We start from the raw sequence: 22,059 nt of genomic DNA, 5'->3' as shown, positions 1-22,059 counted from the left end.
ACCAGGCGTACAGAAGTAGATATGCTGTACCCCCCTCAGCTCTTCCTTCACATTGCTAAACAAATAGGCAAAAATAACTAAAACACATCACTGTTACTGCTACGATCATATCCTCTTCCCATTACAAAGCACAAAACAAGGACAGCACAGATACACGCTGGGCGGAGAATGGATTGAGAGCAGCCCTGAGGAGAAGGACTTGGGGGTGTTGGTGGATGAAAAGCTCACCATGAGCCAGCAATATGCACTTGCAGCCCAGAAAGCCAACTGCATCCCGGGCTGAATCAAAAGATGTGTGGCCAGCACGTCAAGGGAGGTGATTCTCCCCCTCAACTCTGCTCTCATGAGACCCCACCTGGAGTACTGCGTCCAGCTCTGGAGTCCTCAGCAGAAGAAGGACATGGACCTGTTGGAGCGGGTCCAGAGGAGGGCCACAAGGATGATCAAAGGGATGGAGCACGTCTCCTACGAAGACAGGCTGAGAGTTGTGGGTGTTCAGCCTGGGGAAGGCTCCAGGGAGACCTTAGAGCAGCCTTCTAGTACCTGGAGGGGGCCTGCAGGACAGATGGGAAGGGGTTCTTTTGTCAGGGAGTGCAGCGATAAAGTAGAGTTTTAAACTGAAAAAGCGTATATTTAGATTAGATATTAGGAAGAAATTTTTCACTATGAGGGTGGTGAGGCACTGGAACAGGTTGCCCAGAGAAGCTGTGGCTGCCCCATCCCTGGAAGTGTCCAAGGCCAGGCTGGATGGGGCTTTGAGCAGCCTGGTCTAGTGGGAGGTGTCCCTGCCCATGGCAGGGGGTTGGAACTGGTCGATCTTTAAGGTCCCTTCCAACCTTAAACCATTCTGATTCTATGATAAGAAACCCCTCCAGGGAAAATACCCCGCTAAAAAAAGTTCACCAGAAGCTAACCAGCCCAGATCACACTAAAAGCCGAAATTATGTCACCGGGGCAGACCGACATTAGCCCCAAACGCTTTCCTTTACAAGCTGCGGGGGTCAGCCTGCCAACCTCCTAGGCCTCTCGGCCCTCCGGCGGCCGGTCCCGGGGCGGGCTGGCGGGGCAGGATGTGAGCTCAGGGCGCCGCCCCTTCCCCCGCCCGCCTCATGGTGCCGGTTCCGCCGCCCTGACTCCCCGCCTCCCTCCATCCCGCCGCCGGGGCTCGCAGGGCGGTGGTTCCCGGCTCTGCCTCGGGCCGGGCGGGCCGCGCCGGTGAGTGCTGCGGAGCGGAGAGGGGGCAGCCCGCGCCCCGTTGTCCCGCTGCCCCGGCGGCGGGGCCTGGGGAAGGGCGGGAGCGGCGGCGGGGCCCTCTCGGGGCCCGGGGGCTGCGCGGGGCTGGGCCCAGGGGGAGCGGGGCGAAGCCGCAGCCGGTGTGAAACCCACCTTGCGTTGTTTGTTTGTGTTCCCCAGGCTGAGGCGGGAGAGCCCCGTCGCGGCGGTGGCGGCGGCGGGCGGGAGGAGGCGGCGCCGCCGCCATGGGGAACCAGCTGGCTGGCATCGCCCCCTCGCAGATCCTCTCGGTGGACAGCTACTTCTCCGACATCCACGACTTCGAATACGACAAGAGCCTGGGGAGCACCCGCTTTTTCAAGGTCGCCCGGGCCAAGCACCGGGAGGGGCTGGTGGTCGTGAAGGTGTTCGCCATTCAGGATCCCACCTTACCCCTGACCAGCTACAAGCAGGAGCTGGAGGAGCTGAAGATAAGGTTACACTCGGCCCAGAACTGCCTCCCCTTCCAGAAGGCCACCCTCTCCGAGAAGGCTGCCATGCTTTTCAGGCAGTACGTGCGGGACAACCTTTACGATCGGATTAGTACCAGGCCGTTCCTGAACAACATTGAAAAAAGGTGGATCGCTTTCCAGATCCTCACCGCGGTGGACCAGGCGCACAAATCTGGGGTCCGTCATGGGGACATTAAAACGGAGAACATCATGGTCACCAGCTGGAACTGGGTTCTTCTAACCGACTTCGCCAGTTTTAAACCAACTTATCTTCCTGAAGACAATCCCGCTGACTTCAACTATTTCTTTGACACATCACGCAGGAGAACGTGTTACATCGCTCCCGAGCGCTTTGTCGATGGCAGTATGTTTGCTACGGAGTTGGAAAACATGCGGGACCCTTCGACTCCTTTGGTAGACTTGGCAAATAGCAATCAGCGAACAAGAGGGGAGTTAAAACGTGCAATGGATATCTTTTCTGCAGGTACTTGGAGCCATCAGCAGAGACCAGTGTGTTGTTTATGATTGCGTGATGGGGTGCAGAAATCTTATTTGGTTTTTTTTTTTGTTGTTGTTCCCTTTTTTTTTGTTTTTTTGTTTTTACAGTAGGCTTAGAGAACAGCATGTGGAAAATCTTGCTTGTTTTAAGCATAAGACCAAACCCCAAACCTTTTAATTAACAGAAAAAGTGCAGACACAATACAGTAAGCTACATAACTTAAGCGCATCACCGTGTTATCTGAGGAGGGAAATCACAAACAGTTCTGTTATGGCTCAGCTCTGCCCTGGGAAAGAGATTGTTCTGCAAGCCACAGACCATCATCTTCTCATGGCTGAGGTTCAGGTGACACACAGCATATACCTCATGGGACCCAAAGGGAGGAATCAGTCAGTGGTTCACCCAAGTTCCAGCTGCGTGGGGACTGAGCCATCTTTCAGGGTAATTTGGCAACATTAGCTTTATAAGTCCCTTCTGATTTTGTTTTCCCCACAGGCAGGAAGTTGGATAACGAAGTAAGCTCCTGTCGTAGTCCCACTTGCAACTACTTGGTAGAGTCCGTGGGAGCCTGTCTTGAGTCTCGGGCTTGGCTTGTGTCTTGAGCAGTTTGAAAGCCATGTTTGGCCTTTTTTTTTTTTCTTTTTTTTTTTCTTAAAGTGATTGAAGATCTGAATTTAAAGATAATGGTTCCTTAATTTTACAAGCTGCTCTTAAGGCCAGACTTCCAGGGCACTCCACTGATAAAGCAAGATGCTGACCCTTGGGAGCAAACTGCAGGAGTGGGACCTCTGAAGGGAATGTGTCATGTACACAGCAAGGGAGGCTGTGCTTGGCAATCGTTATTTCTCACTGTGCTTATGAGCTTGTGTGAGTGAATATATGCTGTGTCCCAGCATCACTGTGAAAGTAGAGATTATTTATTTACCTTCTGTAAAAGGGCTGCTTAGTTTTGACCTACTGCCCCATCCATGCTGACTTAGTGTCACTCTTCTTCCACATGACAGTGGTGTGGGTTCCTTTTCTGGCGGTGTATTTTCCAGCTGGCAGGTGGCTGAAGTCACTGCCTCATGTTTCCTAATTGCAAACTCCTCTGCTGTTGGCAGGTTTGAAATAAAATACTGGGAGATATTTCAGGGAACAAGTGTAAAAGCCAGTTTTTGGAGCTTGAGATGCTGTCTCCTTTCCGCAAGTTAATTTGACAGCTCATTTGCCTTATTTTTAATCAAGCTAAGAGTTGCACTGTGTTTGTTCTTGTCTGCGTATAGAAAGCAAAGTTAAAGTATCTGTTTATAATCCACTGACATCTTTGACTTTTGTTGTTGTTTTTGTTCCCCAGGCTGTGTAATCGCAGAGCTCTTCACAGAAGGTGTACCCTTGTTTGACTTATCTCAGCTTTTGGCTTACAGAAATGGCCTCTTTTCCCCTGATCAAGTCCTGAACAAAATTGAAGACCGCAGTATCAGAGAACTGGTAAGGATGGACTACAGCATTAGAACTATTTTTGTGGTCTGCTTGCAGTCTATTTCACATACTTTGGTGGCAAACTGCATATTGTTTGGGTTGGTTTGTTGGGTTTTTTTGTTGTTTTTTTGTATTACAAATGTCTAAAACGTTAATCTTTCTCTCCCGCTCCCTCCTACTTCTGCCTTTCTCAAGGTCACTCAGATGGTCCATCGCGAGCCAGATAAACGTTTAGCAGCTGAAGATTATTTGAAACAGCAACGTAACAATGCATTTCCTGAAATATTTTACACTTTCCTTCAGCCTTACATGGCCCAGTTTGCCAAGGAAACGTTTGTATCGGCAGATGAGCGTATATTGGTCATACGTAAAGATCTGGACAACATCATTCACAATCTCTGTGGGCATGATCGCACAGAGAAAGCCGAGGGAGAGACAAAAGAGAATGGGCTGGTTATTCTAGTGTCTGTGATAACTTCCTGTTTACAGACTCTCAAATACTGTGATTCAAAACTGGCCGCTTTGGAACTGATTCTTCATTTAGCACCAAGATTAAGTGTAGAGATTCTTCTGGATCGTATTACTCCTTATCTGTTACATTTCAGCAACGACTCTGTGCCCAGGGTGAGGGCAGAATCTGTGAGGACACTAACTAAAGTTCTTGCTCTCGTCAAAGAGGTGCCACGTAATGATATTAACATTTACCCAGAGTACATTCTGCCAGGCATTGCGCACTTGGCCCAGGACGAAGCCACCATCGTCAGACTTGCATATGCTGGTAAGAGGAAATCCAGTCAAAACTCCAAATCTTGGGCTTTTCTGTATTTCCTTAACTGTCTTCTCCTCTGCTCAAAATCATCATGTAGCTTGCTGTTTCTATTTCAGTAAATCTCCCCAGAAGTCTCAGAAATGACTGCAGGTGAAGACACCTGTATTCACTTAAGCTAACTGATGCAGGTGGCGGCAGCAACTTAATAATTAGTGAGTTGACTTATACTAACAGATGAGTTCCCAGTGTAGGTATGTACCCCAAGTAAATAATTACATCTTAAATAGTTGACAAAATGTGTTTGCTCTCTGCTAGATGAATTAACTTTTTTAAAAATTAACATTAATTCTTCTCTGTAGTTCCGCTTGTAAAAGCAACTTGCAGAGTGCATCCTTGTGCATTGGGCTAGGGCCTGGACGTAGCACACAGCAGGTCTGCCCGCAGCTAAGGGAAGGGGTCAGAGATCAGAGCCTCGGGCTCAGGGAAGCAGCCCTGGCTTTATTCCCTGGATAAGCAAGAGCGGAACAAAGAAAACCGCTTGTCCAAGCGGTCTTTGTGCACCTAAGTATGTGAACGGGGCTTTCTGGGCTTGCCCACCCTTTGCTGCTTTTATTAATTTATCTTAATTGACACCTCATTAGCTCGGATTGTTTGCTTAGAGTGGCCTGATTGAACTGAATAGATGTGAAACTAACTTAAAGCATTGGTGTGTTGCTATGCTTCAGTTATTTTTCCCACACAATGAAATTTGATATTCAGGGCCTGAAATTACATTATTTACTGTGCAATAGACTGGATTATACCATAGCAGATGTTTTCTTCATATGTTATTCAGATATATGAGTTCTCTCTTGTTCAGAGAGAAGCTTTGTAGTCATGCCCGTATTTGCTATTTACCATGGACCCTTATTTTCTATGATTAGCATATTTTTAAGTGTGTTGTTTCATTTTCTTTTTTTTTTTTTCAAGTTATAAATGCAGAATTCATATGAAAACGTCCTGGGTGATGTTTTTCTTTTGTTTACTAAGTAAGCTGATAAAACTAATTATTGAAGACAATGTATAATTAACTAATAGAATCAATTGCTTTTGGTCACCTTGATCTTCCATATTTCGGGCTTTATGAAAGAACCATTTTTTCATGCCTCACCTTTATTTGTAGATTAGAAAAAAAATCCCACAAGTCTTGTAAAATTGTAGCCTATTAATAATTAATTTTTAAATGAACCAGTATAAAGCTGAACTTGTTCAACAAGCTGAAATGAAAGAAATAAAATGCAATCTACTTTTCTGCAAGTGCAAAAAGGCTACAGGTCTCAGTACCCCTAGACTCCAGTTGCATCTGCTTATACAGAGGTTCTTTCTGTGTTTGGTGGTTTGACTTTATTTTCAAACTAAGTACGGCCAGAATATTCTCTGAAACTTGAAAGGGTTGTTTGAACTGTAGATGTTTGAATCTCATTAAGTTTTCGTAATCTCAAATAGCTTTTAAGACAGCAATTTAAATTTCAAATAAATAAATATATATATTTAAAGGTAGTCTAATACCCGAGTTAACTTGTGTTACTATAGCACACTTTTGGGAAATGATCAGACTGGTGACTTACAGGATTTGATTTGGGCTGTGGACAGGCCCCATTGGCACGTTGCCGTTGTCTTGGGCGACACTCAGAACGGCTGCTGAAGTGGGACTGCTGCCTCAAGAGGATTATTCCTGTGCCAGCAGTGGCCTGACCCATATAATATAGCCTGAGTTGTTTCAGCAGCTTCCAAACAGTGCAGAACAGTGCCAAATCGCGTGGATAGATATGGGGGCAAATGTTCCAAAACTGGAATCCAGCCCTCAAGGGTAACCCTGCCGTTATTCCCCGGGATACGTATCCTGGTGTGGTGGTTTGTCATTGTTGTTTTGTTGCAGTCTACCACGTGGGCATGTTAGTTAGTTCGGGTTAATTGGCCTTTAAAGTCTATCAAGTTATTTAGTCATTAGCCTGAGATTAGATGGCATTTAGGGCCAGTTCTATAAGACTGAAATTAGTCCTTGCTACACTTGATATCCTTACAGTTTTTCAATTTGTTTACATGACAAAATGATTTGATGTACTTGGAAGCTTTGCTGGGGTCCGTGTCAAGAGAAGTGAGCTGGCCAGAGCATGCTGTGTAATTTCAATCCCATTTGCCTATCATGACTGGTATTGCCAGTGGTTATAATCTCTCATCAGGGGATCATCAGACTGATGTAAATTGGCAAAGTAGAACAATTCTTAACCAAAATGTTTTCCTTTGCAGAAAACATAGCATTGTTGGCAGAAACAGCTCTGAGATTTCTGGAGTTAGTACAGCTGAAAAATCTGAATATGGAAAATGAACCAAATGGTGAAGAAATGGATGAAACATCTCACCCTAGTGATAACTATGACACAGGTAATGTCAGTTCTACTTACCTTGCCTTCTTATAATAGCAATTCATGGGCCAAAACTCTTAGTTCTGATCTTCCTCATCTCTTAAAAGCTTAGCCTGCCTTTGTTAAATGGGAAGAATGCTTTGCCTCAACCAGTATCAAAGTGTGTGTGTTACAGCTTCATGCAGAAATAGATGCCTCTGTTCTGAACATTGCGAAAGACAAAAAAAAATATATAAATGAGCACGCTTTTTTTTATCCAAAAGTTCTCAAGATATTTGACTGTGATGCTGGCTGCCTGGTTGCATATCCAGCTTCACTCACAGTCCCGTAAACAAGTCAGCTGCGAAAACATGGCTGTATTCCAAATACCGCTTCCATTGAGGTGTCAGGCAGCGTTAGCTGTAAAAAACAAAACCTGTCACATTCTGGCATAGTCATAGTATTGTATTTTTCAGTCGTTCTTCCTTTTTGCTTCCTATGCCTGGCAATTCTTGTCTGTCTGTTTGTCTGAAGATGCTGAATGTATGGGTGCTGTTGGGCTATTATACTGTGCTGTTGTAACTGTAGCACAGAGTATGAGTTAAAATCCTAAGGATGGCTTTTCTTTTTCTTTACCTTGGGAAGGAGTGATGATAATGTGACCTGTGTGTCAACGCCAGTGCCTTTTAGTGATGCATAGATTTCCGGAACAATGCCGGGCAAGTCTTGAAGAATTTGTGGTTAAGAACTGTCATTTCTCTTTTGGACTAAATAGATCACTCTGTGGCTAATAATAATTGGTAAACATCCCACACATACTCCATTTGGTAGGGAAAAAGGCATGTTTCAATTACTTCTTAATTAGTTGCAGGATTATACTTTAGGAAAAAAACCAAAACCAATCCTTCCAAAACCAAATATAAAAGATCCCCTTCAAGTTCCTTCACGTAAGGCATGGGGTGCTCAATTGCTGAGGAGTGAGAGAGGAAGCCCCATCGTACGAGCTGTATTTCTATGATACACCATCCCCTATCCTCTCAAAATAGCTTGGAGATGAAAGAAGTAACGCAAGGAAGAAAGAAGTTTGAATAGTTCTATTCTTTTTACCCTCTTAGAAAGCAAGCATGAGAAGTTTGAGCCCAGAAGGCAACTTTTTCATGTGACTGATAGACAGAGTCACGATAGAAAGCAAATTAGCTGGTCTTCTGACTGCAGGCAAATGGTAATCACCCCTGCTAAAGCTGGGACAGCAATAGCTGAAATTTTTGTGCTATTTGTTTGAGAACCTCCCTTGTACAGCTTTCAATAATAGCCAGTCCATTTAATATAAATATTTTTTTAGTTGCATCATCGAGTAGAAGCCATGGGCAAGGTCATCTTCAGATTTTTTTTGTTGGTATCGTCAGGGTAACTGCTGATATTTAATGAAATTGGAAGTGCTCGCTTTTTCAAGTATCGTTTATTCCTCTCTGTATCCTTAGTGAAGCTAATCTATATACCTAACTGAAAATATACTCTTGATCTGTTGTCAGTTCACAAATTTTGAAACTGATAGTCAAATAAACAAACCAGAATTGCCTTGAAGCATTTTGTTACTGTGGTAACATTGCTGCTGACTCATTCTGATGCTTCTTCACATCTGCATTTCATATATATATAAAATATGAGCTAGATCATCTTAGTTGAAGTTATGACAGTTTTAGAATGTATTGGTCTGGTAAGAATGTCTCACATTTCTATACATTTTGGCTTTGCCACCACCTCTTGCTTAGTCTGAAGTCTTTGATAAGCCAGTTATTGGAATTGTTGAGGTTCTGTTGCGTTGTCCATCTTACTGAGTTGGGTGTTCTTCAGCGTGACCTATCAGTGTAACTCCTTTATCAGCAGGTAGTACCCCTGCACATATTGTTTCTCCAACCCAAATGTTCATCCTGCCGTCTCTTGCAGAGTTGCAAGCCTTGCATGAAATGGTCCAGCAGAAAGTTGTGACTTTGCTAAGTGACCCGGAGAATATTGTGAAACAAACGCTGATGGAAAATGGAATAACACGTCTCTGTGTCTTTTTTGGACGTCAGAAAGCCAACGATGTTCTTCTATCTCATATGATCACTTTCTTAAATGATAAGAATGACTGGCATCTTCGAGGAGCTTTCTTTGACAGCATTGTTGGTAAGTGTTTGGTTTCAGCCAAACAGAGTAGAGAGATAATAATGTAAATAAATTAATTTTTGCATGTCCTGGAAACTGTTAACAGTCATATAAAAGTCCTTTCTTATAAAGATTTCTATAATTTATAGGAAAAGACTTTTGCTGAATGATTGGGTGTAAATGTTTCTTTAGGGAGTGAAGACAAAACAATGTAAATACAGATATATTTTTCTTTTAGTCCGAATACTTAATACAAGTGAGACTGAGGCATTTAAATCTAGGTTAGGTTAACATAAAGAATAAACTTGAAATGCCTCTTTTTAACATATTTTTTAATAGTTTTTTTTGCCTTTGCTAAAGCCACTAACTCAAAAAGCTAAATTATGACAAGTAAAGATTTCTGCAAGTTGTCTAGTAGATGCATCACTTCACGTGTGTGCATGGTCCCGTTAACTTCAGTAGACCTGTTCATATGATGAAAACTATGTATTGATATAGGCTAAAATTATAATTTGAAACATTTTTTTTAGTGCCTTAAAATCTCACTTAAAGATTCCTGTCAACTTGGAAAACTTAATGACAATTTTAAAAATCTTACCAATGACGACATCAGGTGTTAAGTATAGCTAATGGTCCATATATGTTGGAAATTATTGCATGTGGCTATTGCTGAAAGCCAACGCTCAAGGTTTGTGGGTCAAGAAAACTTTCCCATTGCACTACCTGGGGGGAAAAATGGTACGTCAGGCGCATGGCAAATAAAAAGAGCATGATCAAACGTCCAGCAGGGCCATTAAGGTAGGCACGCGTTCCATTATGACTGTAAGCCACAAAATCCTGCACTGGCAAATCCTTCCAAGATGCAATGCTAATAACTTGTCAGAATTTGCTTAAAAGGAGCAATGGGGTAGCAAAAGCACGGGTCACAGTGCCCTAGCATGTAGAGATATGTGAAGCACTTCAGTGTGAAAGTCAAGATATGTAACCTATGTTTTTAACTCCTCCTCCCCCAGTATCTGTTCAAAACCTTCACAGAAGAATTCAGATAAAGTTCAAACTTATATTTTTGTTTTACACTGATTTACTTAAAGCTTTTGCACGTCTTAAAAACTGAGCTAACTCGTGTAAGTATGTGCAGGCGCTGCTGCCTGTGGCTGTGGGCAGGTGTCCTTCTGTAATAGTGGCACTGAGGGAATTTCTCTTTCCTGTGCTATTTTTCCCTTCTTCCTCTCTTCCTTCTAGCAACTGGTTGCAAAGTTGAGCATTAATACATGAGGAAGTATATTGATTATTTCCTTATTAGAGTAAAAGTGACAAAATTATTTTATGTTTAATCTTGATTCTGATGTGAAGACGTTCAATTTTCTGGTATTTATCAATCTCAAATAACTGGGTTAGAAGCAGAGGCAGTTATGGTCTATGCTGTGTGCCACATATGGCAATAGCAACAATAAGCCTGAGCTATTCAATGAAAAACTAATTTTTTTTCTCTTGAAAATGATCAGAGGACTTGCCCAGTTGTTAGTGGGAAGGAATGTTAGTTCGATGGGTGTAAAGCTAGAGGAAAGATCAGAAATCTAACATGGTCCATCTCCCTGACTGTTACCAGAGATTAATTATTGTCCATGGGTTATGAAATCCAAACAAGCAATTCCAGATGACAGTTTCCTGTGGCCAGTGGCTGGTTTTCACGTGGGAAAGGAAGCAGTTTCTTTTATGGCGATGCGGTTGATGTATTTTTGTCCAGCAGCTTCAAAGGAGTTACTTTCATTTTGCTTTTGGAGTTACTTTCATTTTGCTTTTGGTCTTGGCTTCTTTCTAAGATTTTGAAATATATTTTCAAATTGGATTTATTTTTGAAACTATGGTCAAGGTGGCTTCATGGCGGTAAATAATTTGAGACTAGTTAACTAAAGGGCAAGTCTTGCAGCCATTTCAGGCTGGAAGAGTTTTAGAAGATTGTTCTAAAAGTTGGACTGGTGATTCTTTCTTTTGTGGCTAAGTGAATGTACGTTGTAGACTTTCATTGCTGATAATGAATCCAGTATGCAGTTCAGTCTTTTCAGGAGTCTGAATAATACTCATATTACAAGTTAAAAGACAAAATCCTGCAGAACCTTTCTTTAGGTTCTGTCACACACATCGAAGTGTTCAAGGCCAGGCTGGATGGGGCTTTGAGGAGCCTGGTCTAGTGGGAGGTGTCCCTGCCCATGGCAGGGGGTTGGAACTAGATGATCTTTAAGGTCCCTTCCAACTCTAGGCATTCTGTGATTATTGCTCACTTGTCCTGCATCCCCATGCCTTAGGAGCACTCCTGGGTTTGCCTTGCTGTTTCAGAATTCTGCTGGCCAGCTGTGTGCTGACATCTACGCCTGGCATCTGGAAGGGCCTCTGCAGGCACAGGGATCTGCTTTTATCACACAGTTTTCAGAATATTGGTCTAACTTTGAATGGAGAGCAGCTTCCTTTTTTTCCACTGACTAATAACCTGGTTTGAGATGTCTCTGTGGGACAACAATTTTAAACTTTGGTGAGGAAAGGCAAGGAAGTGCTACTTTGGATTTTTATATGTTCTTTTTATGTTTCAGGTGTTGCTGCTTATGTTGGCTGGCAAAGCTCATCGATATTGAAACCTCTGCTTCAGCAAGGTCTCAGTGATGCTGAAGAATTTGTCATTTATAAAGCCCTCAATGCTCTTACTTGTATGTGCCAGTTGGGGCTCTTGCAAAAGCCCCATATTTATGAGTTTGCTTGTGATATCGGTAAGTTGGAATTCTGGAGCATACCTTGTTTTCCTAGTTAAGAAAAGAAATCTTAGTACTACATAAAGTTTCACTGTCAGCTTAGCTGTCCAGTATGCAAACCTGGAGTACTGTTTTAGAATCTACACAAAATTGTGGTAATGAACTATTGCTGGTTGGACCGTGTTAGTGCTTAGAACTCTAAAATGACAATTTTGGTGGAACAAGTTGGAAGCATCTTCTCTGATTTTGTATAGGACAGCATCAAGCAACACTTAGTCCAAAAACTTTCTGCTTTAAGATCTTCCCTTGTTCTTCATGCCCACCTCCTATAAAGAGAAAGTCCTGGTTACTCCTGGGAGTTGATCAGGCACATAACTTGCAAACTCTTACCCATCAGCCATTGAGGAAGGGGGGAATCCAGTCCTTCAGACAATACATGATCCTTTCTCATCCTATTTCTAACACCATAAAACCCCATTTAACTCAATAGAACCTTGAGTACAGAGTTGGTCTCTCCTTCCTCATGAGGCTTCTCAGTTTAATTTAGACGTGCCCAAGATTTAACTAGCTGTTTATGAAAAAGAAAATACCAACTGATCTTTTGAGATGTAGTCTGCTTCTTCCTAATGTTATGGCTTTTCAAACGCACTCAGAATGTGGGGCAGATGATCTGTGATTATACCTCATGACTAGATACCGTCCTTTGATTAAGAGTTCTTAAAACCCACATAACTGAGATGGACTTCTGAGCCTAATAAACTTACAATATAAGTAGTGAATATTCAAGGAAGAGAGGGGAAGAAGGAAGGAATGAAGTAGTTACTTAAAAACAGAACAATAAATCAGTAGTATGAGGATTCTCCATAATTGTTCAGAATAAGGTTGAGAATATTTTTCGATTAGTCTCCTTTGCAAATCTGGAGTTCAAAATTAGGGATTGAAATTAATAAATAGGAAAAATATGCTTTTTGGCGACAGCAAGGAAGCTAAGCAGCACAGGCACAGTGATGTCCATGAAATAATTTTTCTCAGGATGAGTGTTTTAACCTCGGTCCTCTGCAGGAGGGAAGGCTCAGTTTGGGGGTAATTCTAGGGGAAGGAAATGACATCACAGGCTGCCATATAGAGGACGATTCCCTCTCTTTAATATGAATGATATATTTTAACAGCCTGATTTTCTTTCAGCACCTTTCCTGTGTCATCCTAACCTTTGGATACGTTACGGTGCAGTTGGATTTATCACTGTGGTAGCACAGTATTTGAATATTGCTGATGTCTACTGCAAGCTAATGCCATACCTCCATCCTTTTATCACACAACCAATAATACAGGTAATACTTCAAATGATATCAATGTGAATGTATTTTGACTAGTCATAATTCTTAAGTCTGTCTTGGCCATGGTCCTTCCTATAAGAATATTGAGGCAATACAGTTTTTTTGATCTCTGCTGGCAGACATTGACAGAATGGCCACTGTCTTCCATGTTTGAAAGACTGTTGTCTCAAATTTGGTGCAAACTGCAGAACATTTTACAAAGACTGAAATCAACAAGCCCTTCTCTGCTTTGTTTACAATCAAACTCGTGCAATGTTGCGCTAGTTTATAGGAGTGTAAAAAGCATGAAAAATTGGCTGTGAAACGAAGGTTTCTATGTTCTGTGCTTTCACGTACAAGACTGAGGATTCCAGCCCTGCCCTGCTAACACATTTGACTGTGGGACTCTGAAAACATGAGCAGTAGCGATTCCCATGCTTGGAATTTCAGCAGTGCTAGTCCTGCATTTCAGTGCTTTGCCAAGGGTAAGGGCAGAGTGCTCAGCGTGAATGAGTTAAGTCATTTCATAACAGCACGTGTCAAGGAATGACCTGCATAATGCTGGTAATGTGATCATATAGGCATCTTTGCATATAACTTCAGGACCTGTAGAATGCATCTCTCGGGTGTTTAAATAGGTAAGAAACAGTTGCCGTACTTGCGTTGACAAATGCATCACGTTTTTAACGTTTTCCTGTAAACCATGCAGGTGGTAACTTCACTAAAATTATGTTCTTCCTTGTTTACAGCTCCCTAGGCACCTTGTGCTGTGTTTTAGGCATTGATTGATTGATAAATTTCTGTCTGGTTCAATTCCTGCTTCATTTGAGTATATAAGTCTTTTCTTTGCTACGCAACACTAAATACAGTAAGCAAGAAGGGGGTAACATTGAGTTGTGCTGTAATAAAGAAGTCCTCAGTTTGAAGTTGTTTTTCATGCAGACAGTCAGCTATGAGAAGCACATTATAGGAATGAGGTCTTCTGACACTGTTGTGAAGGAAAAATTGCGGTCCTAACCCCACCATTTCCCATTAATTATTTTGAGTATTCTAACTCTATAAGCATTTATGCTATAATTTTGGGCTGAATTAGGTTTGGCCGTTTAACTGAGGGACTGTAACTGGGGGCCTATTTCATGAATATGGCTTGCCCTTCCCCCCACCATCTTAAGACCTACTCTTGAAACAGCAAAGATCAAATACTAAAATAAAAGTATAAACTCAAAGGGATGTTGGGGCTGCAAGTAATCTGGATTGCCTACGAGACATTTTGTCCAGACATGTTCTCTGGACACAGACACTGAATCGCCACAGGGAGAATAGAAACTTGTTTGGTTTTTTCTGTTTTAATAGCAATGAACATTCTTTATAAGGACTGCCCAAGTTAATGATTCTATATTATGCCTTAATAGTTTCTTATGACTGTTTTGCTAATGTCCCAATATGCTTTTGAGTATTGCTTAATTACATGCTTGTGCATCCTTATTACCTCGTATACATAGGAGGGAACTCGGTAATCTGACTGACACGAAGGAAGAGCTCTTCTAGTTTTACTCTTCTAGGACATTTACCCTATTTTTATAGGGTAAATGTAGGACAAAGTTTGAAATATCATTGTAGTAGTAGTAGAATTTTTAATCCCATCCAGCAGTGCCAAGTTGATGTTCTGAGCCTGCTGGGAGAACAGAGAAAGAGAATGGAGAAAATCTGATATGACCAACACGGGGAAAGATACTATTTTCACAAAAGGAGAGAAGTTGAATCTAGATTATTGGCAGAATCGTGCAATAATTTTTAAGTCCTACATGACTTGTTATTCTAAGTTTGAAAGCAGCTCTTCAGGACTTATCTGTAAACTGGTTTTTTGAACGTGCCTTCACAGGAAGAGATTGATTTTTGTATGAGTATTTGCAGTTGTCTAGTTACTGACTTTCAGGCTAGAAAAAAAAAAGTGCAAACATTGTAGACATAAGATGACCGCTTTTACTGCGAGATTTCCCAATGTTTATATGGATATCATCCTCCTCTATGTTGACTGGTCTCTCTTTCTGAATTGCAGATAGATAAAGAAATAGTCCTGCTAAGTGTGCTTAAAGAGCCTGTCAGCCGTTCCATATTTGACTATGTCTTAAGGTCGAAGGATATCACAAGCCTCTTCCGACACCTTCAGATGCGTCAGAAGAAGAGGAATGGTGCTCTCCCTGACTGCCCACCCCCGGAGGACCCTGCCATTGCACAGCTGTTGAAGAAGCTACTTTCACAAGTGATTGTTTTTTATTTGTACTTTGAAAATCAGGCTTGAGATTCTTGGGCTCTGTGTGTCTCCACAGACCCTGACCTTGCAGTTGCTGCTCTGAAGGACTCCCAGTCTGAGGTTATGATCCTGCAAACCATTAACTTAATTGTTTTCAGTATACGTGTGTAGGACAAAGAGTTCAGAAGTTAAGGAAGATTTTGAAAAGATCTGCCAGAAATAAGTCAACCCTACGTTTGGGTTTCCCAAATACATTCTCTTTTTAATTACTTCAGTTTTATGTGTAAGATTTCTGACATGTCTGTGATAGTATCAGTGTTACAAAATATGTATTGTGTTGGAGAGAAGAGTACGCATTTGGTGAAGAGGTAGACATGCAAGTAATAATGCAAAAGCCAAAGGGAACTGGGAAGTGTTGAGGCTTGCGTGTGAAGAGGGGAATACTAAGAATCACCCACACAAAGTAGTGAGAATTGGGAAGAGGAAGGACTGCAGCTGAGTGTGTGGGGGGGTGTTTCTCTTTTTTTTTTCTCCTCTCTTTTTTTTTTTCCTCCTCTCTTTTTTTTTTTCCTCCTCTCTTTTTTTTTTCCTCCTCTCTTTTTTTTTTTCCTCCTCTCTTTTTTTTTTTCCTCCTCTCTTTTTTTTTTCCTCCTCTCTTTTTTTTTTCCTCCTCTCTTTTTTTTTTCCTCCTCTCTTTTTTTTTTCCTCCTCTCTTTTTTTTTCCTCCTCTCTTTTTTTTTTCCTCCTCTCTTTTTTTTTTCCTCCTCTCTTTTTTTTTTTCCTCCTCTCTTTTTTTTTTTCCTCCTCTCTTTTTTTTTTTCCTCCTCTCTTTTTTTTTTTTTCCTCCTCTCTTTTTTTTTTTCCTCCTCTTCTCTTCTTTTTTTTCCTATGGCTTGTGGGCTGTAAGCATGGCCTAAGTGGCAACAAAGCAGACTGCACCAGACAGTGATCCAATATTAAATGCAGTTCTGGCCTTTCACTATTCCTAGCCCTGTTCCCGAGGAAGAAAGATATTCTTATACTACAGCAGCTTACCCAAAGTCTTGTATGAGTGATAGACCGATGTCTTGAATTCTGGGGATGTGCTCTCTCCTTCCACTTCTGAGCCAGTCATTAATCTCACTGCTTCTTACATTTTCATGCCTTGATGCCTGTTCTTGTTCAAAAGTAGATAATAATATATTTTCCTTTATTCTATAGGGGATGACTGAGGAGGAAGAAGATAAACTGTTAGCACTGAAAGACTTTATGTTAAAATCAAATAAAGCTAAAGCCAATATAGTGGATCAGAGCCACCTGCATGACAGCAGTCAGAAAGGGGTGATTGACTTGTCAGCTCTGGGAATAACTGGGAGACAAGTGGATCTTGTTAAAACAAAGCAGGAACCTGATGACAAACGTGGTTGGTATATTTTGTGGTCTGTATAGATAAAGTACAGCCTTTCTTTCAGGGTCAGAGAATTAAGTCTTTAATTTACTCAGCAAGTGTTCTCAGTAATTCAGGCTACATAACTATCACCACTTCACTGAGTCTGCAATAAGAAAATTACTGCTGCTATTTGAAATGTAAGTTGCTGGAATGCTCTCTGGATCAGTGAAAGATGGGGATATTTTTCCCCTGGGAGTATTTAAATTAGTTTGACTGCATTTGCTGTAGTAATAAGCACAGGTTTAGCTGATTGTGACAAAACAGGGCTCTAATGGCCCATGGTAACAGTGTAAATTGTGAAGGCTACATTTCTGCTATCTCTGTTTCCTTACAAGAAGTAATGAGCTCTTTAACTCTGAAAATCCAGGATGTTTTCTTCAGGTGGCCTGGAGGAAACTGAGACCTAGGTGTCTAGGTGCCAGCTGAAACAGGCTGGCACTGAGGAATGCCAGCTGTTGCTCACCCGCCAACTACATGCTTTTTGACCTCAGGATTCTTCAGCTGCTCATCCACACCTGTTTTACTTTGTTGCCTGCTTTTCTTTCATCTTGAAAAACCTCTTATATTTCCCTGTTCAGCTTTGAAATCCACTTGCTGCTAACTCTTTTCCAGTTCTCTGTATCCTCAAAAATCTTCTCTTCCAGACAGTGAGCTTCCTCTTTGCTCTGCCAAGCTTGTAAGGCCCTGCTGCGTACACCACTGATAGGTTCTGTGTTTTCAGTTGTAAAATTACAGAAATATCTGCCAACCAGGTAGCTATTGCCATCTTATTTACAGAATTAACACGCTAGACTGCAAATATTTTTGCATATCATTTTAAAGGAAAGTACGCAAGTACAGGACTTCTCAATTTTTTGCATCCTGTGGAGTCAGGAGTGGACGGGATTTAAAAGTTAGTATATGAGGTCTGTATTTGAACTGATTGACTTCACCCAAAACTGTCACCTGCACAGTCTTCACGCCTTAAACTTCTTCACTGGCTTTGTCCAAATGTAATTTGTCCCATGTTTTCATTTTACAGTTTTAAGTGACGCCAGAGGAATGCTGAAAATAAATAAATTTCCTATTTACAGATAACATTCTTGAACTTACAGATGATGTTGCAATTGTAATGGAAAACTGATGGTATTTGACAATGATTTGCATATTGTGCTACTACAAGTTTATCCCTGTCTTATGCCAGTAATGGAGTAACTGTCATAAGAAAAAATTATCATGTGGAGTTTGGAGTTTAATCCTGCAGCCTTCCAGATGCAAAATTTCCCTGTGCTGGAGTGATTTATTGCATGAATCAACTGTAGGATTAAGAAGGTGTAAACAGAGCACTTGCTATGTGTGTTCTGTTTGCCTCATAAATCCCTGTCAGCTGGCTTAAACAACCTAGCAGGATGCTGTTCTCTATTAACTATGTAAATAATAAATTGGCATGTAAGCGTTGAACTCGCATGTAGTCTGAAAGTAATGACCAGCCTGAGTGAATGTTGTCATGATTATGCGGTTTTTTTTCTCTCCCTGCCTCTCTTCCCTCCTGATTGCTTATAGCTAGAAAACATGTAAAGCAAGATTCAAATGTAAATGAAGAATGGAAAAGCATGTTTGGGTCCCTGGAACCAACTAACGTCTCCCAGCCAATACCCAAAGGACATGGGCAAACTACTGATCCTGAAGCCATCCAGGCTGGGAAACCACTTCGTTCAGAGTCTTCAGCTGGCATTTGTACCACTTTGTCTTCCTCCCCACAGGTATTGCTGAGAAATACTGTCTTTGCATCTTAAACTGAAATTATTCAATTGTTTTAAAGCCAGCTGTGACCATAGGGATGTGACATTCTTGTTTTGTTTGGAGGTTATTTTACACTGGTGCTATTCCCTGGTGCCTTCTCCAGCAGAGTAGCTGACTTTCAAGTTCTTATTTTTAAAATAGGGATTGAGAGAGGATAAAAGTAAGTTTAGTCACTTGAACAGAAGAGCTTCACTAACAAACAGATGCGTTGCATGAAGAGATTGGGGCTTTATGGATTAGCCAATAATTAGGTAAGCTGTTTTGGCAGGAAAGACTTTTCCTGAAGTTGCATGCCCTGATATGTGTTGTGAGGAAGAAAAGAGATGTCATGATTTTGACTTGGAACTGGTGTATCACATCATAGCTGCATTTAGACTTCCTGTACCTGTAATACTTCGTTCTGGCTACAGAAGGATGGGTGGGAGCCCTGCAGGCTGCAGAGGCACCTCCTGACTCTGAACACTTCTTTCTATTCTGTTTCTAGTTGGAGATTAACTTCTGCTAGCTAATGAGTGTCTACTAGCAGACATTAATGAGTGTCCACTCTGAACTAAGAGGGAAACACTTCACACTTTTATTTTCAAAGCCCGATATAAACAAATAATCGTTCAAGAGCTAACCTGTAGTCAGTCTTGAGAGCAATAACTGCTTCCGTAATAGTCACATTGAGACACGTGCACAGCACATTACAGTTTCAACAAATAGAATACAGAACAGTCTAGGCAAACAGGGTAGAATAAGTGAATGGTTAAGCTTTTCTATAAATAATAATTTTCACTATTTTTAATTATTTTCATGCAAGCATGAATATTTTTTTAACACTAATTAATTGCTAATTGATTCAATAAAAAAGATTTTTCACCTTTTCTTCAGTGTGACCCAGTAGTCTTAAAAGCAGGATTTATCTGTGTGTAGAAAGTAAGGCATATATTTTTAAGTGCTTACCTCTTAACAGGCATCTGATGGAACAGTTGTTCAGCCCAGGAAACCCACCATACAGGTACTGAGCAGTACAGCGTCCCCATCTGCACACCAGTTACGCATCACCACTTGCAAAACTGAACTTCAGCAGCTGATCCAGCAGAAGCGCGAACAGTGTAACGCAGAGAGACTGGCCAAACAGATGATGGAGAACGCTGAGTGGGAGAGCAAGCCCCCACCTCCAGGTAAATCACAGGCCACCGAGGTTATTATACAAAAAAAAAAAGATAGAGATATATATATATATAACTTGAGTCAAAACATCATCATCTCAAGGAAAAAATGCGAAAGATGAGGAAAAGAGGAAATTATTAATGTAGGAAACATGGCTACTATGTAGAACGCCTAGTTGGCACAATATCTGCGTGGCTTATGAAAGAAGGTCTGGAACCAAGTTCTTTACCTTTGCAGTAATAGACCCAAACCGCTGGTCTGAAGTCCAGGTTGTGCACCTTGTTCCAGTGAGTCTTCTGAACTGGGTTGTTTGTAACCAGTATATGGCAGATAAGTTGCCATCCTGGAACAGCCTGTAGCTTGGTTTGAACAAGGGGAGAAACACGGTGTTGGGAGGTGAGAAATGTGAGTGTTTTACCTGGGGTGGCTACAGATTTTCAGTCATCCTGTCAGTATTGTAACCTCTTGGCCAGGTTTTCTTACCCAGTGGCGTGCGTACTGGGGTGGGTTGTTTGAGCTGCCCTTGTTTACAAAGGAGCCTGTCCCCACCAGCAGTGGTGACAGCAACACAAAGAGAAGGTGTATGTTCCCATACTACACTGTTGTTTTCAGAGGGGAAGGAGAGACATTTTTACCTCTTGTTCCCTTTTCTTTACCAGAAAGAAGCAATGCCCAGGTTTTGCTAATTAGGGCTTTGGCAGAAAACATGTGGTTTTAAATCACAATCACCTTCCTATGGCCCCAATTCCAATTTTGAAGCTCTAAATTGAGACTGGGATTGACCCAGATTAGTTCTCAGCATTTTCTGATGGTGTTCTCCACTTCATGCACTTGTTGCTGGGTATCTCGTGGAGATTCCTGACTCTCCTCTACTAATGGTAGTTCATGTGCTTAAACTCCAGATGTTGGGAGCAGAATCTGTACCAGCCGGGCTTGCAGTAATCAACGTGGTGACGGTAAAGTCTTTTGGTAAATCTAGCATAAATGCACACGCCTGGGCATATACAGCTGTCATACCAATTTAAGGGAAGTAATAGAAAATCATCAGGAAAATGGTCCAATCAGACAGTGTTTGAACATAGCTAACTTGGACTGAGCTTGCCTAAGCCTTGTGTTTGTCTTCTGAGGACAGTTTTACAACCTATGAAATAACATGTCCCAATACAAGCAGCTGACTGCTCTGACACACAACTGAGTGAGTGCCAGGAAAACGTTCATATTTAAAATTTGTGTCTTATTCTAAAATTTGCTGTGGTCTGTTCTTCATTATCTTAATCTGCTGTTAATCCTCCACTATAGCAGATGCATGTTAGAAGTGCAGCCAGATACTTCTGCATTGCTTATTTCAGAGGAGGAAACATATCACACAAATGTTGGCAATTTCTTGGCAAGAGTTATCGCGTGGCAGCTGAACTCCTCATTTATTTTTGAAGTTCTGGAATAAATTTTCTATGGGATTTAGAAGAGCTGTTGTTTCATTTTATTAGGTACATAAGGCTGGCAATGTAGCATGTAGTGCAACACTGAGCCTGTCACTTGCACTCTACGGACAACCCAGGAACTTAAATCTGTTCAAATGTGTTGCTCATTGTGTGCATTTTGGGCATTTATGGGATTGCCACTTGCAGCACAGCAATCTGCAGAGGCTGGGGAACTGTGCACTAGTATTTCTACAAAGCCTATGAAAAAGGGCTCTTTGTAACTTCACCAAACATACATGGAACTCATCTAAAAGAAAACTCTTACTCAGATCTACCAGTAGGGTTTAGTTTAGAATTGAGCAAATAGGCTTTAGCCTGTAATATATAAAATGTGTTAGCTCCATGTTTTCAGTGCCTTCTGTGCTTTGCGGCTGTAATGACTGTATCCTGATATATTTGTTAGTGAATGGGATCAGTGGGATTTTCATGTTTCCATTAAGGTGTAATCAGCACCAGATTTCATGGTTTTGTTTTCCCTTGCAGGATGGCGTCCCAAAGGATTGTTGGTAGCTCACCTTCATGAACACAAGTCTGCGGTGAACCGCATCCGGGTCTCTGATGAACACTCCATTTTTGCCACTTGCTCAAATGATGGCACAGTGAAAATCTGGAACAGCCAAAAAATGGAAGGAAAAACCACTACAACCAGGTAGATTTAAAACTCATAGGATTTTGGGGCTGCTGTTTTAGAGTGCAAAATAAATTAGAGCAGGGAGCAAAATAAGAATTACTTGTGGGTGTGCTGGAGGTTTCAATGATGAAATGTACTGGTGTTCTTCTTTGCATGCAACTAGCAAATGAGATTGCTGTTTCAATTAGTTAATAAAATAAAAAAATTGCTAGCAAATGCAGAGGGACTGCTTCACAGTTGTAGTAATTACAGGCTTTTTGATTTCATTTCTATACAGACATA

The 22,059-nt window shown here is 41.6% G+C and overlaps 1 protein-coding gene across 1 annotated transcript in view; it reads left to right on the top strand.

Annotated features, from left to right (window-relative positions):
* Positions 1 to 1,096: 1,096 nt before the first annotated feature.
* The window catches only part of PIK3R4 (phosphoinositide-3-kinase regulatory subunit 4), a 28,128-nt gene continuing 7,165 nt past the window's right edge, over positions 1,097 to 22,059 (top strand). The window contains exons 1-13 of the mRNA XM_063325290.1: positions 1,097 to 1,215; positions 1,414 to 2,208; positions 3,560 to 3,693; positions 3,880 to 4,462; positions 6,743 to 6,877; positions 8,785 to 9,006; positions 11,574 to 11,747; positions 12,915 to 13,060; positions 15,105 to 15,308; positions 16,500 to 16,701; positions 18,271 to 18,470; positions 19,466 to 19,676; positions 21,630 to 21,795. Coding sequence (XP_063181360.1) covers positions 1,479 to 2,208; positions 3,560 to 3,693; positions 3,880 to 4,462; positions 6,743 to 6,877; positions 8,785 to 9,006; positions 11,574 to 11,747; positions 12,915 to 13,060; positions 15,105 to 15,308; positions 16,500 to 16,701; positions 18,271 to 18,470; positions 19,466 to 19,676; positions 21,630 to 21,795 — 3,107 coding nt within the window. The 5' untranslated portion in view covers positions 1,097 to 1,215; positions 1,414 to 1,478. The remainder of the gene's footprint in view (positions 1,216 to 1,413; positions 2,209 to 3,559; positions 3,694 to 3,879; positions 4,463 to 6,742; positions 6,878 to 8,784; positions 9,007 to 11,573; positions 11,748 to 12,914; positions 13,061 to 15,104; positions 15,309 to 16,499; positions 16,702 to 18,270; positions 18,471 to 19,465; positions 19,677 to 21,629; positions 21,796 to 22,059) is intronic.

The sequence above is a fragment of the Chroicocephalus ridibundus genome, chromosome 2 (assembly GCF_963924245.1).
Source record: "Chroicocephalus ridibundus chromosome 2, bChrRid1.1, whole genome shotgun sequence".
NCBI lineage: Eukaryota > Metazoa > Chordata > Aves > Charadriiformes > Laridae > Chroicocephalus > Chroicocephalus ridibundus.
This window is presented reverse-complemented; position numbering and strand designations above follow the sequence as displayed.